We start from the raw sequence: 13,395 nt of genomic DNA on the forward strand, positions 1-13,395 counted from the left end.
ATTTACAAAAGGCCTTGCACATTCTGAGTGCAGAACTAACTACATTTACTAAGGATTCCTCACTATAACATTAAAATTAATGAGGGATATATTCTTAGCAAAGATCCCATGATATATCTGCAAGTTTATATATTTTATTTTATTAAGTATAAATAAATTCAAACTGAGGTTCAAAGGTATTCTAAAACAGAATTCTCCGTATTTTACAGTCTAAATATTATCTGAATTTGGAAGGCACTAGTAGGAGCAATTGGTAAAATGCTTGTAGCCCTTATAAGTAAAAATTGCATTTTTCAATAGCAAGCAAAAATTACTTTTTTAAACAGAGAGATATGTAATCAAATGCTAGATTTTAAATTATTTTAACATTTATATTGCCAAGTTAATTCTATTATGATAAGAGGAATTTATCTACTATCCTCGAGATTTTGGAGATTATAATTCTCATAAATCCTAAAATTAATGTAATCAGCAAACAAAAAAGTGAATGAAATCAAACAAATGCATTCTACAATATAGAATTAACAGTTAAATTATTAAGAGATTCAAAACTTAATAAGGCTTTAAATATATGTATGTATGGGACTTCCGGTGGCACCGCAGACACCGAGGACGCTCTTCCCTTGAGCGCCAGCCCTGCGATCTCGTAAAGCCGCTAGAACAGCACAAAGCAGCTGTCTAGTGGCTTGAAAACTTTCTCCCTGGGAAAAGGGGAGGAAGAGAGCATACGGGCGTAGGTAGAGCTCCCCAAGGAGCCCCAGGAACAATTCTGGGGCTCGAAGGCTGAGAGCTCCCTGGAAGCCCGACAGAGCTCCGGATCAGGGACATTTCTGCTTCAAGCAGAAGAAGACACCGCAACCACCCCTGCAAACAACGCTTGAATAAACATAATTTGGAAGCAGGCTGAGCAAACTCAGGAGAGATGAGATCTGCAAGTACTGAACTTTAACTCCAAATGTATATTACTTCCTTCTGATTTATTAAGGGGACTAAGTGAAACCAAGATGGCGATTGTGCTTTAATGGGGCGTGAAAGCGAAAGTTAAAAAGGAAAGTTTCTTTTAGTGTTGGCAGCCCCTGTCTAAAATTAGAGATTTGTGTTTTTTTTTTTAAAAAAGGAGATGATTAGAGATTACAGCAGTGATCCTTAAAAAAAAAAAAAGGACTGATATTATTTAAAGACTGATTTCTGGATTTGGTGGATTTACAGTTCTGGCAGTTGACTGAATTTAAATTGGAAACTAAAAATGGCTTCAAAACAAATTAAGACTATTGTCCCCAAAAGTGCTGGGACTTCACCAGCTCAAACGTCCAGATTGCAATCTCTCTCTGTTCCAACGGAACCAACAATATTAACATTTGAAATGTTGCAGGAAGCCCTCAAAACACAAGCCTCTGTTACAGAAACAAAAATTGCTTCAATGTTTCAGGAGCAAACTCGAGAAGTTGCTGAAGAAATTGCACAGGTCAAAGAGACTATTCAAAAATGAAACCAAGAAATTAGAGAAGATATTATTATGGCAGTACAAGGATTGGCAGAACACATTGAAGCAATAGATGAAAAAGTGGAAGAAATTAAGCAGTCTAATGAGAACTTGGAAAATAAAATGGGGGACAAGAGGGAAAGAGCAGAGGCGGATGTGATAATGATACAATATAGAGACATGGAATTTGCTCTGAGAATAAGAGGCCTCAAGGAAAATAAGCAAGAGAATTTGAGAGAGATCTTTTCAGAAGCATTTGCACAGATAATGGAAGATCAAAAAGCAAATTTAGAATGGCAAATTGACAAAATTTATCGTGTCAATTCATGGGTGGCCAGACAGAAACATCTACCAAGAGACACTGTAGTTTATTTTACAACAAGGAGATTACACAATGAAATCCTACAAGTCACTTTTAAAAACAAACTTCAAGTGCAGGGGCAGGAGGTTTTAACACTGAAAGAAATTCCCCCCAAAATGTTGAGAGCCAGAAAGGGTTATGCCTTTCTGGTGGAAGAATTGAGATACCGTTAGATACAGTATAGATGGGAAGTTCCAGCTGGTTTAGTGGTGAATTATTCAGGAGAAAGATACCGTCTCAATTCAGTGTGGAAGGCAAGAGATTTTTATACCAATGTATTAAAGGCTGGATGCCCTCAGTCCCAGGAAGCTAGAAGGAAGACGGAAATGGATGGGGCAAGAAAGGGGAGAAAGAAGAATTGTTGGTACAGGCCCAAAAGGGTGATTTGATTATTCAAGAAGAATTAATACAATTTTCGACTACTGTTCAAGCTTTGGAGATAGAAGAACCTAAGGATCAAAGACAGACTCGAGCGGCAGCCAAACGTCAAGAAGAATTAAGAGTGCAGCAACTTCAAATGATTCAAGATACTACAAAAACAGAAGCAGTGGGAGGAGCAAAGCCAAAAAGTAAAATGCATGGAGATTTCCAGCAGATGCTCCAAGTGCTTCAGAGAGCCAAGAATGGCAACTAGATTTTTGACCTGGAATGTTAATGGCCTAAATTCACCACAAAAGAGGAGAAAAATATTTCATTATTTGAAAGTTTAAAAATGATGTAATTTGTTTACAAGAGACTCATATTAGAAGTAAAGATAAAAAATATTTAATAAATGCAAGGTTAGGTATACATTTTGTTGCATCTGCTCCTGAGAAGAAGAATGGTATAGTTATATACCTAAAAAAAGACTTAATTGCCAAATTAATTGAAGCAGATGATCAAGGAAGATTTTTAGCAATTGAACTGTTAATAAAAGGAGAAAAAATACTTTTAATTGGAGTCTACGCACCGAACCAACAACAGGAAAAATTTTATAAGCTTTTACATTCCAAGTTATTACAATGGGATTATAAATCATGTATTTTATTGGGCGACTGGAATGGAGTTTTGGGCACTAAAAAAGATAAGAAGGGGCTCTTGCTGAACATTTCAATACGTGCTAGATTGCCAAAATCGTTTTTTGAAATGATGGAGGACATGGAACTGAGAGATATCTGGTGAGAGACAAACCCCGAAGAAAAAGACTTTACCTTTTTTTCTGATAGACATCAATCTTTCTCAAGGATTGATTTTATATTAATTACAAATGATTTCTTTTCCAGAGTGAAGAAGATGAAGATTTGTCCAAGAGTTTTAACCGATCATAGTCCAGTCTGAATGGAATTAGAGTATGGAAGGGGCTCTAAGAGGTCTTGGAGGTTAAATGAAAATTTGTTTAGATATGAGGAAAATGTAAAAGAATGTAAAACATTTATGAAAGAATTTTTTATTATAAATATGCATAAGGGTACATCTATGGAAATGGTATGGGATGCAAGTAAAGCATATATGAGAGGCATTTTGATATATCTGAATAATAAATATAGACATAAACAGGAAAAAAAAGGAAGGACTTAGAAGAGGAAATCAGGAAAAAAGAACAAGCTTTGATATTGAATCCAGCAGATAAGAAAATAAAAGAGGCAATTAATTTATTGCCTCTTTTATTGGGCAATTTAATATGTTAATGGCAGATCAGGTCGCAACTAATTTGCAATATGCTAAACATAATACTTTTTGTAATGCTAATAAACCAGGGAGGTAGTTAGCATATTTGTTAAGGAAAAAGCAAAAGTCACGGACCATAGAGAAAATAGAATATAAAGGTAAAGAGGTTTATCAGCAAAATATGCTTAAAAAAGCATTTTTAGAATTTTATACGAGTTGTATGCTGGTGATAAAATTCAAGGTACAGATATAGATAGATACCTACAGAAAGAGTATATTCCTACAATTACAAAAGAGCAAAGGGAGGGTTTAAATCAACCAATAACTACTGAGGAGATTATGTCTGCAATTAAGCAGTTGAAAATGGATAAAGCTCCTGGGACAGATGGCTTGACAGCTGCTTATTATAAACATTTGCAGTTAGAAATGGTGGGACCATTTAAAGAATTATTTACTAATATACAATCTGGAGGAGATGTATCCCCATCTTGGAGGACAGCTTATATTTATTTGATTCCAAAGGAGGAGCAAGACCATACCCAGCCAAAAAATTATAGGCCCATATCACTCTTAAATACAGATTACAAGATTTTTGCTAAAATATTAGCAAATAGGTTAATGACAGTCATGCAACAAATGATTCATAATGATCAAACTGGTTTTATAAATGGTAGACAAATGAAGAGTAATGTAAGGTAAGTTGTTAACCTATTGGAGTATTTGGGGAAGAACAACCAAATCCCTGCGGTGCTGATATTTCTTGATACAGAGAAAGCATTTGATCGATTGAATTGGCAATTTTTATTGAAAATAATAGAAAAGATGCAGTTTGGGGAACATTTCACAAAATCTATTAAGGCAATATATCAGAAACAAACAGCGCAAATAATAATTAATGGTAGTTTAACATACACTTTTAATATAGAAAAAGGAACAAGACAAGGATGCCCTTTGTCTCCATTATTGTTTATTCTGACTTTGGAATTTTTGTTAAGTAAGATACGTGGGTCGGACAAAATAAGTGGAATTATGTATGACTATAGATTACGAGCATTCGCAGATGACTTGGTTGTTACTTTAACCCAACCATTACAGTTGGTTGTAGGTCTAATTAAATTACAATTATCCTTGCTAGGAAGAATAGCAGTAGTAAAAATGAATGTTTTGCCTAAATTTTTGTTCCTTTTTCAAATGATACCAATACTTAAAGATGAGAATTTGAAGATATGGCAGAAGGGTATTAATAATTTTGTTTGGGCAGGGAAGAGACCGAGAATAAAACAAAAAATAATACAGGATACACGTGAAAGAGGAGGACTCAAAATGCCTAACTTAAGACTTTATTATGAGGCAGCTGTTCTATCAGCAATGAGTGATTGGATGAATTTAACAGAAGAAAGAATATTGAATATTAAGGGATATGATTTGGTTTACGGGTGGCATGCTTATTTATTATATGATAAGAAAGTGGACAAGACTTTTAAAAGTCATATATTAAGGAATGCTCTATTGCGTGTCTGGAAAAAGTACAAGTATAAACTAAACGAGAAGTTACCATTGTGGGCAATACCCAGACACGCGATAGAGAATATAAGTGTAGAGCAAAGGCAGGATGTGATTACATATAAAGAGCTTCTTAACAAGGAAAGAGGTATACTACAATTAAAATCTCTGAATCAAGTAAGAGAAGAAAGGACAATTCGAACATGGTTTCAATATGTACAGTTGCAAGCTAGATGAAGAGAAGATCAGAAAATTGATTTTCTGCAAAATGAGGAAAATTTGGTAAAACAGATTAGAGATCAAAGTCAAATGCATATAAAAAGGTTGTATAATGCGTTGCTAGAAATAGATTCAGAAACGGAGTTAGTTAAGGACTGTATGATAAAGTGGGCACAAAATATTGAAGAACCAATAATGATGGAAACATGGGAAAAAATATGGGTCAGAAATGTGAAGTTCACGCAAGCCCAAAATTTAAGAGAGAATTTTTACAAAATGTTTTATAGATGGCATCTGGATCCTAAAAAGCTAGCCTGTATGCATCCAAGTGTGCAACCTAAGTGTTGGAGATGTGAATGTGATGATGCTACGTATTATCATATATGGTGGACATGTAAAAAAATTAAGGCATTTTGGATAAAAATATGGTGGATTATTCAAAATATTCTCAAAAAGAAGATAAAATTTACTCCACAGTTTTTTCTGTTAGGCATAATTACAGATTGTACTGTTATAGATACTAAGTTGATTTTAAATTTAATAACAGCAGCCAGACTCTTGGTGGCACAGTACTGGAAGAAGGAAGATTTGCCTACTATTGAAGAATGGACGCTAAAATTAGCAAATTTAGCAGAAATGGCCAAAATTTCAGCGTATTTGAAGGACCATACAAATGAAAGATATATATCGGAATGGAGAAGATGGATTGACTATATTCAAAACAAATATCGGACAAAAAAGTTACAAATAGCTTATGAATGAAACCTATATTTCCTTTTTGAATATTTTAGTTAGTTGAAGGGGGAGTTAAAGAGCAAGGGGGAGTTTGGACACTACAGAAAATTAGATTATTTTAGTTTATGTTGTTATGCTATACCTGTTTTTGCTCTGGGAAGTCCGGGGTGGGTGGGTGGGGGGAGGGGGGTTGGAGGGAGAGGGGGGATGGAGGGGTGGGATGGGGGAAAATTGTTGTAATGATTGTTAAAACTTTTTAAATATATATATATATATATATATATATATATATATATATATATATATGTGTGTGTGTGTGTGTGTGTGTGTGTGTGTGTGTGTGTGTATGTATATATGAACTGAAGATCACAACACAACACATGTGGAAGATCATGGAAAGAAAACTTTAAATCAATCAATCAATCAATGCAATATTTGTCGTAAAAAGTACTTTCCTTGCTTTCTAGCCAGGAATTCATACCATGCCAATATTTGGGGGTTTATCACAACCTGTAATTTCCTTACAAACAACTTCAAGATGAACATTCAGTGATGGCCAGAAATAGGATGGAAGACCAAGAAATTATGTGATACTTTGTTTCTGCTTTAAGCAGTGTAGTAAAGAATCTTTTAGTAAGTCAGTAACTAATACCAGTTAATGACCAATAATTTGTTGTGACAATCACAACAAATGTGAAACTGAAATATATTATATTGCTTTTACTCACATGATTTTTATCCTGAGACAGCAGTAATATTCTAAGGCTTTTCACATTTGAGCTTCGGTCTAACAGATCTATTGCCTTATCAAGGTCATCTTGATTTTTCAAAGGAATAGATAACTGCAAAGAATAAATAGAGACAAAAGAGTTCGTAAAGGTTCATTCCATTTTAAATTCTGAATAGCAACAAGGGACCACTTGTTGAACAAGGGGACAGCAAAGCAATACTGACCCTTAAACTATGCTATATGGATTTGCAATAACAGAATTTATGTAAGGAAAACATATATAAGCTATAAAATAGCGAAACTATTCCTTCAGATATATTTCAAACTGCATTTATTTTGCATGAAGGAATATTACCTTTTTAACAATTATTTCTACATGCATTTCCCTGATATCCAGAAAAACTTCTATTCCTTTGAATTTATTGTAAGAACAGTGAGAAAGAAATGAAATTAATTTTAATACTAAAAATCAGTTTAGTAATTTCAAATTTTCAAGTTGGTTTCCATGTATTATCCAATTATACTTTTTTTCCCCAATAAGTGAAGCAGACTTCTTCAACTTGACACTTTCTGTATTATCTGAACTATATATGCTAGAAGGGAATCTGTTTCATAATAATTTTATTAAATTTTACAAAATGTAAAAAGCAGATAAATTCCCAACACATTTGGAGGACATTCAATATAGGCAGGCAACTGCAAACTGATTGGTTCCAATCACTCCTATTTCCTGAAAGGATAATTAATGTAGTGATCCTCTCAATTGTTCCATTTATTTGAAAATTAATTATTCTCTTTAGTAAAATTCCCTTTAATGAAACAGAGTATCTTGTTTTTGACAGATACTGTAAACATAATTAGTTATCTGTCTGAAAATTAGGAACTGAAATTATTTCAGACTCAGACTCAGTTAAAGTCAATACAATTTTTCAGAAAACTGGAGCTGTAGAAATCATTTTCAAGAATCACAAATACTATTTGGAGGGGTGGTTTTTGGTGCCACAGTCTTACACTTTCTGAGCAGGCACTTGCACGTACAGAAGATACTTTTATTGTGATTGCTCCTGAAACAAAAGCATTTACTTCTAAGTTGCTTGCACAGCCTTTTGTTTTCCTTTTTTTTTTTTGAACTAAACTTAACCCTTTTAGAAAGGAATAAAAACACACTATATAGTGTAAGTTACTACCTCATTATTCATGTAGTAGAGATCCAGTGGCTGCCCAAAAGCTGTTTTCACTTTCTGCTGAACATCTTCATAGCGGACAGGCCGGGTAAAGGGAATAATTCTGGATGGGACACCAAAATACTGATTATGGCAGCAAAGTGGGCTCTAGATAGTTCATGTAACAAAATGGTTTGGACAGTGTATCAAACTTTTTTCCTCCTTTTTCTTCCTTCCTTCTAAATTGCTAACGTAACCATCCTTTGCTAATATTCATAAATTCTCACTACTTTATTTTTACAGGCAGTCCCTCCACTTTGGATTCTGTTATTTATGTACTTTTTAATTATTTAATTGTAAAGGGAAAAAAAAACAAAAGTTTCATTACAGATCCGACACAAGATAACTGCAATAGTCAGGTTAGTCTATATTAGGACACTGAAAGGGTTTTTTTGGCATTTGGTCTCTTGTACTCCACACATTGAATTTGAAATGAAACACTCAAGATGTGAGCAAAGTGAAGACTTTCAGCTTTAATTCAAGAGGCCTGACAAAAGTGCAACTGTTAATCATTGAGAAATCACACACACACACACACACACAATCAATATGCGGTTCAAAAAGAGGTCTATGCAAGTAAAAGAGGTTACTGTTAGGCTGAAAGAAATAAAATGAATCCAACAGAGAGATAGCAAAAACATTGGGAGTGACCATAACAACAGTTTGCCGTTCTTAAAAAGAAGGAATTAATTGGCAGGCTCAGCAACACTAAACAGCAGTGGTGAAATGCATTTACCTTTGCTACCGGTTCGGGAATGTGAGCGTGTGTGCTATGCTTGTGTGAGCTTCCTCTGTGCATGTGCAGAACCTTCTGCGCATGTGCAGAGGGTAAAAAATGGGATGTAATGGTGTCCCAGTGGGTGGACGGAGCCTCCCGTGCTGGTGCTACCGGTTCGTGCGAACCAGATAGATCCGGCCGGATTTCACCGCTGCTAAAAGGCCTGGAAGACCACTAAAATGGATGACCACAGAATTCTGTCAATAGTGAAGAAAAATGTCAAGCCAAGTCCAGAACATTCTTGAAGCGACAGGCACATTATTGTCAATGTCTACAATCAAATGCAATGGTAACACTCAAGAAGATAAAGGCCAGATAAGACTTTGCCATCTAAAAAAGCTGCCCAATTCTGGAATAAGATTCTTTGGACTAATGAAATGAAGATTAATTTGTACCAGAAGGAATGGGAAGAGAAAAGTCTGAAGAAGAAAAGGAACAGCTCATGATTCAAAACATACCACATCATCTGTCAAACATGGTGGAGGCCATGTTATCACAGCGTCACGTATGGCTGCCACTGAAACCAGGTCACTGGTATTTATTGATAACCTGACTGCTGATAAAAATAGGAGCATGAATTCAGAAGTGTACAAGGCTATATTTTCTGCTTAGATTCAGTCAAATTCTGCAAAACTAATAGCATGCCGCTTCATATTGTAGATGGATAATGACACAGAATATATAACAAAAGCAACCCAAGAGTTTCTCTAGGCAAAAAAGGGATATTCTTCACTGGCCAAGTCAGTCACCTGATCTCGGTGCAATAGAAGGTTCACTTACTGAAGGCAAGACTGAAGACAGAAAAATCCACAAACAAACAACAGCTGAAGGCAACTGCAGTAAAGTATCTCAAAGGAGAAAATTCAGCGTTTTTCATATGCTTGGGTTCCAGAAATTAAGGCATTTATTGATTGCAAAGAATTTTCATCCAAGTATTAAAAACAATCCTTGTATTTGTAGTTATGTTAGTTTTTTATTTATAAGCCACCAAAAATGGGAGTGAGTGTATTAAAATAGCTGTAATTTCTCAAGAGTTAATGCCACACTTTTGTCAAACCCCATGAATTAAAACTGGAAGTTTTCCCTTCATTCATATCTTGAGGGTTTCCATTTCAAACACAATGTGGTGGCATACAGAGCAGGGGTGGGTTCTACTTACCTTTACTACTGGTTTGCAACAGGGCCGCGCGCATGCGCAGAAGTTTCTGTGCATGCATTTTGATGACGTCAGGGTCGGTGGGCAGAGCCTCCCATCAGTTTTACTACCGGTTCTATAGAACTGGTGTGAACCAGGGGCTAACCCACCACTGGTACTGAGGCCAAATGCTAAAAAGCTTATCATTGTTCCAATATATACAATCCTGACTGTATATCTGAATTGCAGTAAGGTATGTACAAAAGAAACAAAGAAACAAAAAAAAATAAATCAAAATCTTACCGCCTTTCCCCATTATGTTCAAACTTTATCCTGATGTCACTCTGCCAAAACAAAATGATTCATATTGCCTATTAAATACTTTGATATTTTTTTATTCAGTTTATAATAAAAGTATCTCAGAGGATATTTTATAGTTTACATTTGTTACTAGTCGCCCAGCATAGAACCCAATAAAAACAATTAAAATCATATACAAACAGGCCAGGCTAAAACAATTGTAATAACAAGAAACCACAACAGGGTCCCCCAAAATACATTGTTCTAGACTTGAGACCAAAGCCAGGTTTAAGAGCCTTCCAGAATGCCAGGAGGAAGATTACTGCCTGTGGGATCTACTTCAAAGGGCAGGGATTAAAACAGAGAAGGTTTACTTCCTGAATACCTAAGGTGACAATGTTTAATAGTAGGGATGTGGAGCAGACCACTCTTCCGGAATGCACCAAGTGGGCAGAGATAATTGGAGACAGACAGACTCTCAGGTATCTAGACTTTAAATCATGCAGGGCTTTATAGGTAATAAGCAGCACTTTGAATTGTACTAGGAAGTTGACTGGCAACCAATGCAGATTTCATAGCAGCAGTGACACATGGACATATCCAAAAGTGCCTGGATACTGTTTGCACCATTGCAGAAGTTGCAGCTTCTGGATGGAAGAGAAACTCCATATAGAATACACTGCAATAATCTAGTCATGAAATCACCAGGGCACAAGTAACTGTCTGAAGGAGTTCTGATTATTTATTAATTAAATAATTATTTATTTATTAAACAACTAATTCCCACAACACTATCAAACTATCTAGAAAGGCAGTATTTCCATCATTATTCTCATCTTCTCTATTCCCTATCTCCTTATCTTCTCATGACTCTAACTTTGCAGCAATAGCACTTAGATTTACATACCGCTTCATAGTGCTTTTACAGCCCTTTCTAAGCGGTTTACAGAGTCAGCATATTGCCCCCAACAATCTGGGTCCTCATTTTACCAGGCTTAGAAGAATGGAAGGCTGAGTAAACCTTGAGCCAGTGAGAATCGAACTCTGGCAGTCAGCAGAATTAGCCTGCAATCAGCCTGCAATGCTGCATTCTAACCAAATTCTACAATATGCTCTAGATGCGGCTGCTCTTAAACAGTATCCAGAAGCTATAACTGGTTCAGAATGTAGCAGTGTTGGCAGTTATGTATTGTGGTGCACTCACGTTACACTTTTACAATTAGCTATACTGGATATCAAATGTGTTTCTAGGTGCAATCCAAGAGTCTGTCTGTCCCTCACAAAGCTTGTCATGATATAGGGCCAGGTTATTTATAGGACCTCTTTTGTTTCTAACCATCCTGTAGATTTAGGAGAGGCATGGTACTAGCCCATGAATTAAAAAGTATCACCTTGTGGGATCCAGAAAGCAGGTCTTTTGTGTCATGGCCCTAACCCTCCTGCTTTTCAGAAAACCTTAAAGACATGGATGTGTTCCCAGGCATTAGAGTCAGCCTGTTAATTAGAGTCTGTTATTGTTTCATACATATCAAATTGGTTTTGTACCCTGGCTGTCATTAATGTTTGATGTTATATAATAATGTTAACTTCCCAGAATTCCTGCAGTGATAGGGGCAGCCACATAAATTGAATGAATGAATAAAACCCTGCATTCTACCTTTAATAATTAGTTCTATCAAGACAGAGCCCTCGTATATTTACTTTTGGCTATAACAAAAGATATGAAACTAAGATATGCTTTTCTATTTGGAGAAATTCAAATGCTGCTTTTCATTTTAGTTCTTTCAAATTAATGCTATTTGCACTATTGTAAAAGCTATACTACTGGCTGAACAGTCAATACTAGAAAACTTTTTTTTTTTTACCTGTGACTTTTTTTCCTCTGCTGCAAGACTGTTTTGTTTTCTTATCATAAGGTTGTTTAGGAGACTTGGGTTGCTGGCACTGTGTTTTTTCTTAAAGAGGGAAAAAAACTCAATTATTTATTTAGAAGAGAAAAAAATCAAAGGTGTATGATATGTGAATGAGAAGTGCAGGGGTGAGTGTGTAGAATGGATAGAGTATGTTTGTGAAACAACCTTGAAAGTATACTGGTAGGAAGTATTTGAGCATGGAGAGGGATGGAAGATATTTGTGTGTCTGTGGAGGTATTCATGGGCAGAATGGAGTAATTAATATCTGGAATATTTCCCATCATGGCAATATTCCCAATTTCTTGAGCTTTATAGAGCTCTCAATGTAGAATTTATTGGACAATTATGAAAAGAAGATCAGGACATCAAAACAAAAATGGCACAGCTGTAACTTGACCATAGTACATGCTAGTAGTATTATCCATCTCTCTTGAATTACTTTTGATAACACACACCATCTCCTCCAAATTGAAAACAAGTATGATAGAATCTTTGGGTTCTCCAAGGCATTGGAGCAGAGTAAAATATGTTACTGAGATTGCTAAGAACTCTGGGTCTAGCTGCTGAAAGGTAATGTGACTGAAGGAGTTAATTCCTGAGTAATGTTTCTACTAGCCAAACATATGTATGATAAACAAGATTCTACTTATCAGGAATATATTACCTGTCTATTGGAATGTGGGGTATCTTTGTTCTTCATGCTATCAAAACCAGACAATCTGGGACGCCGGCTCATTTGGAGGGCAACCAAGTCCTTCATGATAGAATTCAAAGCCTCCTGTTCATCTGAAACAATAAAAGCAAGGATTTCTAATGACTGGCCTATTTTTAGAAAGGAAAGTTTCCTACCCTCACTTTATTTTGTATATTATTTATTACAATTACCGGTATTTATATTATGACTTTAACAATCTCCCCCAAACATCTGGCAAGTAACATAAAGGATAATAAATATTTTATCATATTATATTAACAAAACCCCTCTCTTAGGATGTCCAATAAATTACAATGTACTAATCTCCCCTCCCTTCTACTGCTTGCATTGGGTCTAGTCATGGCTAAATTACACAGGCAGTCCTCAGTTTATGACTGGTTGCGTAGCAGCCATTTGAATTTACAACCTACCTGAAAAGGAGACTTATGACCTGGACCAGAGGTTCTAATGCTCGTTGCTCCCCTGCAGCCGTGTAATAGCACGCTTTGTCTGCTCACAAACACAGCTGCATTTACAGCCATTTGCAGCATCCCATAGTACGTGACCGTGTTTTACAACACTTTTGTCGAAAACCTCCAGTTTGGCAAAACTGTACTATAGTAAATCATAGTTTCTCTTACGACCACGGGGTTTGCTTAATGATCACCATGTCC

General features: G+C 35.8%; 1 protein-coding gene across 2 annotated transcripts in view; it reads right to left on the reverse strand.

The window, feature by feature from the left end:
- MAP3K3 (mitogen-activated protein kinase kinase kinase 3) overlaps nt 1–13,395 on the reverse strand; it is a 64,703-nt gene that overhangs the window by 30,988 nt on the left and 20,320 nt on the right. For both annotated transcript variants that reach the window (XM_060691733.2, XM_060691734.2), the window contains exons 2-6: nt 12,692–12,813; nt 11,980–12,069; nt 10,118–10,158; nt 7,866–7,965; nt 6,677–6,790 (exon numbers count right to left, since the gene is read on the reverse strand). In XM_060691733.2, coding sequence (XP_060547716.1) covers nt 6,677–6,790; nt 7,866–7,965; nt 10,118–10,158; nt 11,980–12,069; nt 12,692–12,813 — 467 coding nt within the window. The remainder of the gene's footprint in view (nt 1–6,676; nt 6,791–7,865; nt 7,966–10,117; nt 10,159–11,979; nt 12,070–12,691; nt 12,814–13,395) is intronic.

This window comes from Pantherophis guttatus, chromosome 4 (assembly GCF_059756535.1).
Source record: "Pantherophis guttatus breed Tessera chromosome 4, ASM5975653v1, whole genome shotgun sequence".
Taxonomy (NCBI): domain Eukaryota; kingdom Metazoa; phylum Chordata; class Lepidosauria; order Squamata; family Colubridae; genus Pantherophis; species Pantherophis guttatus.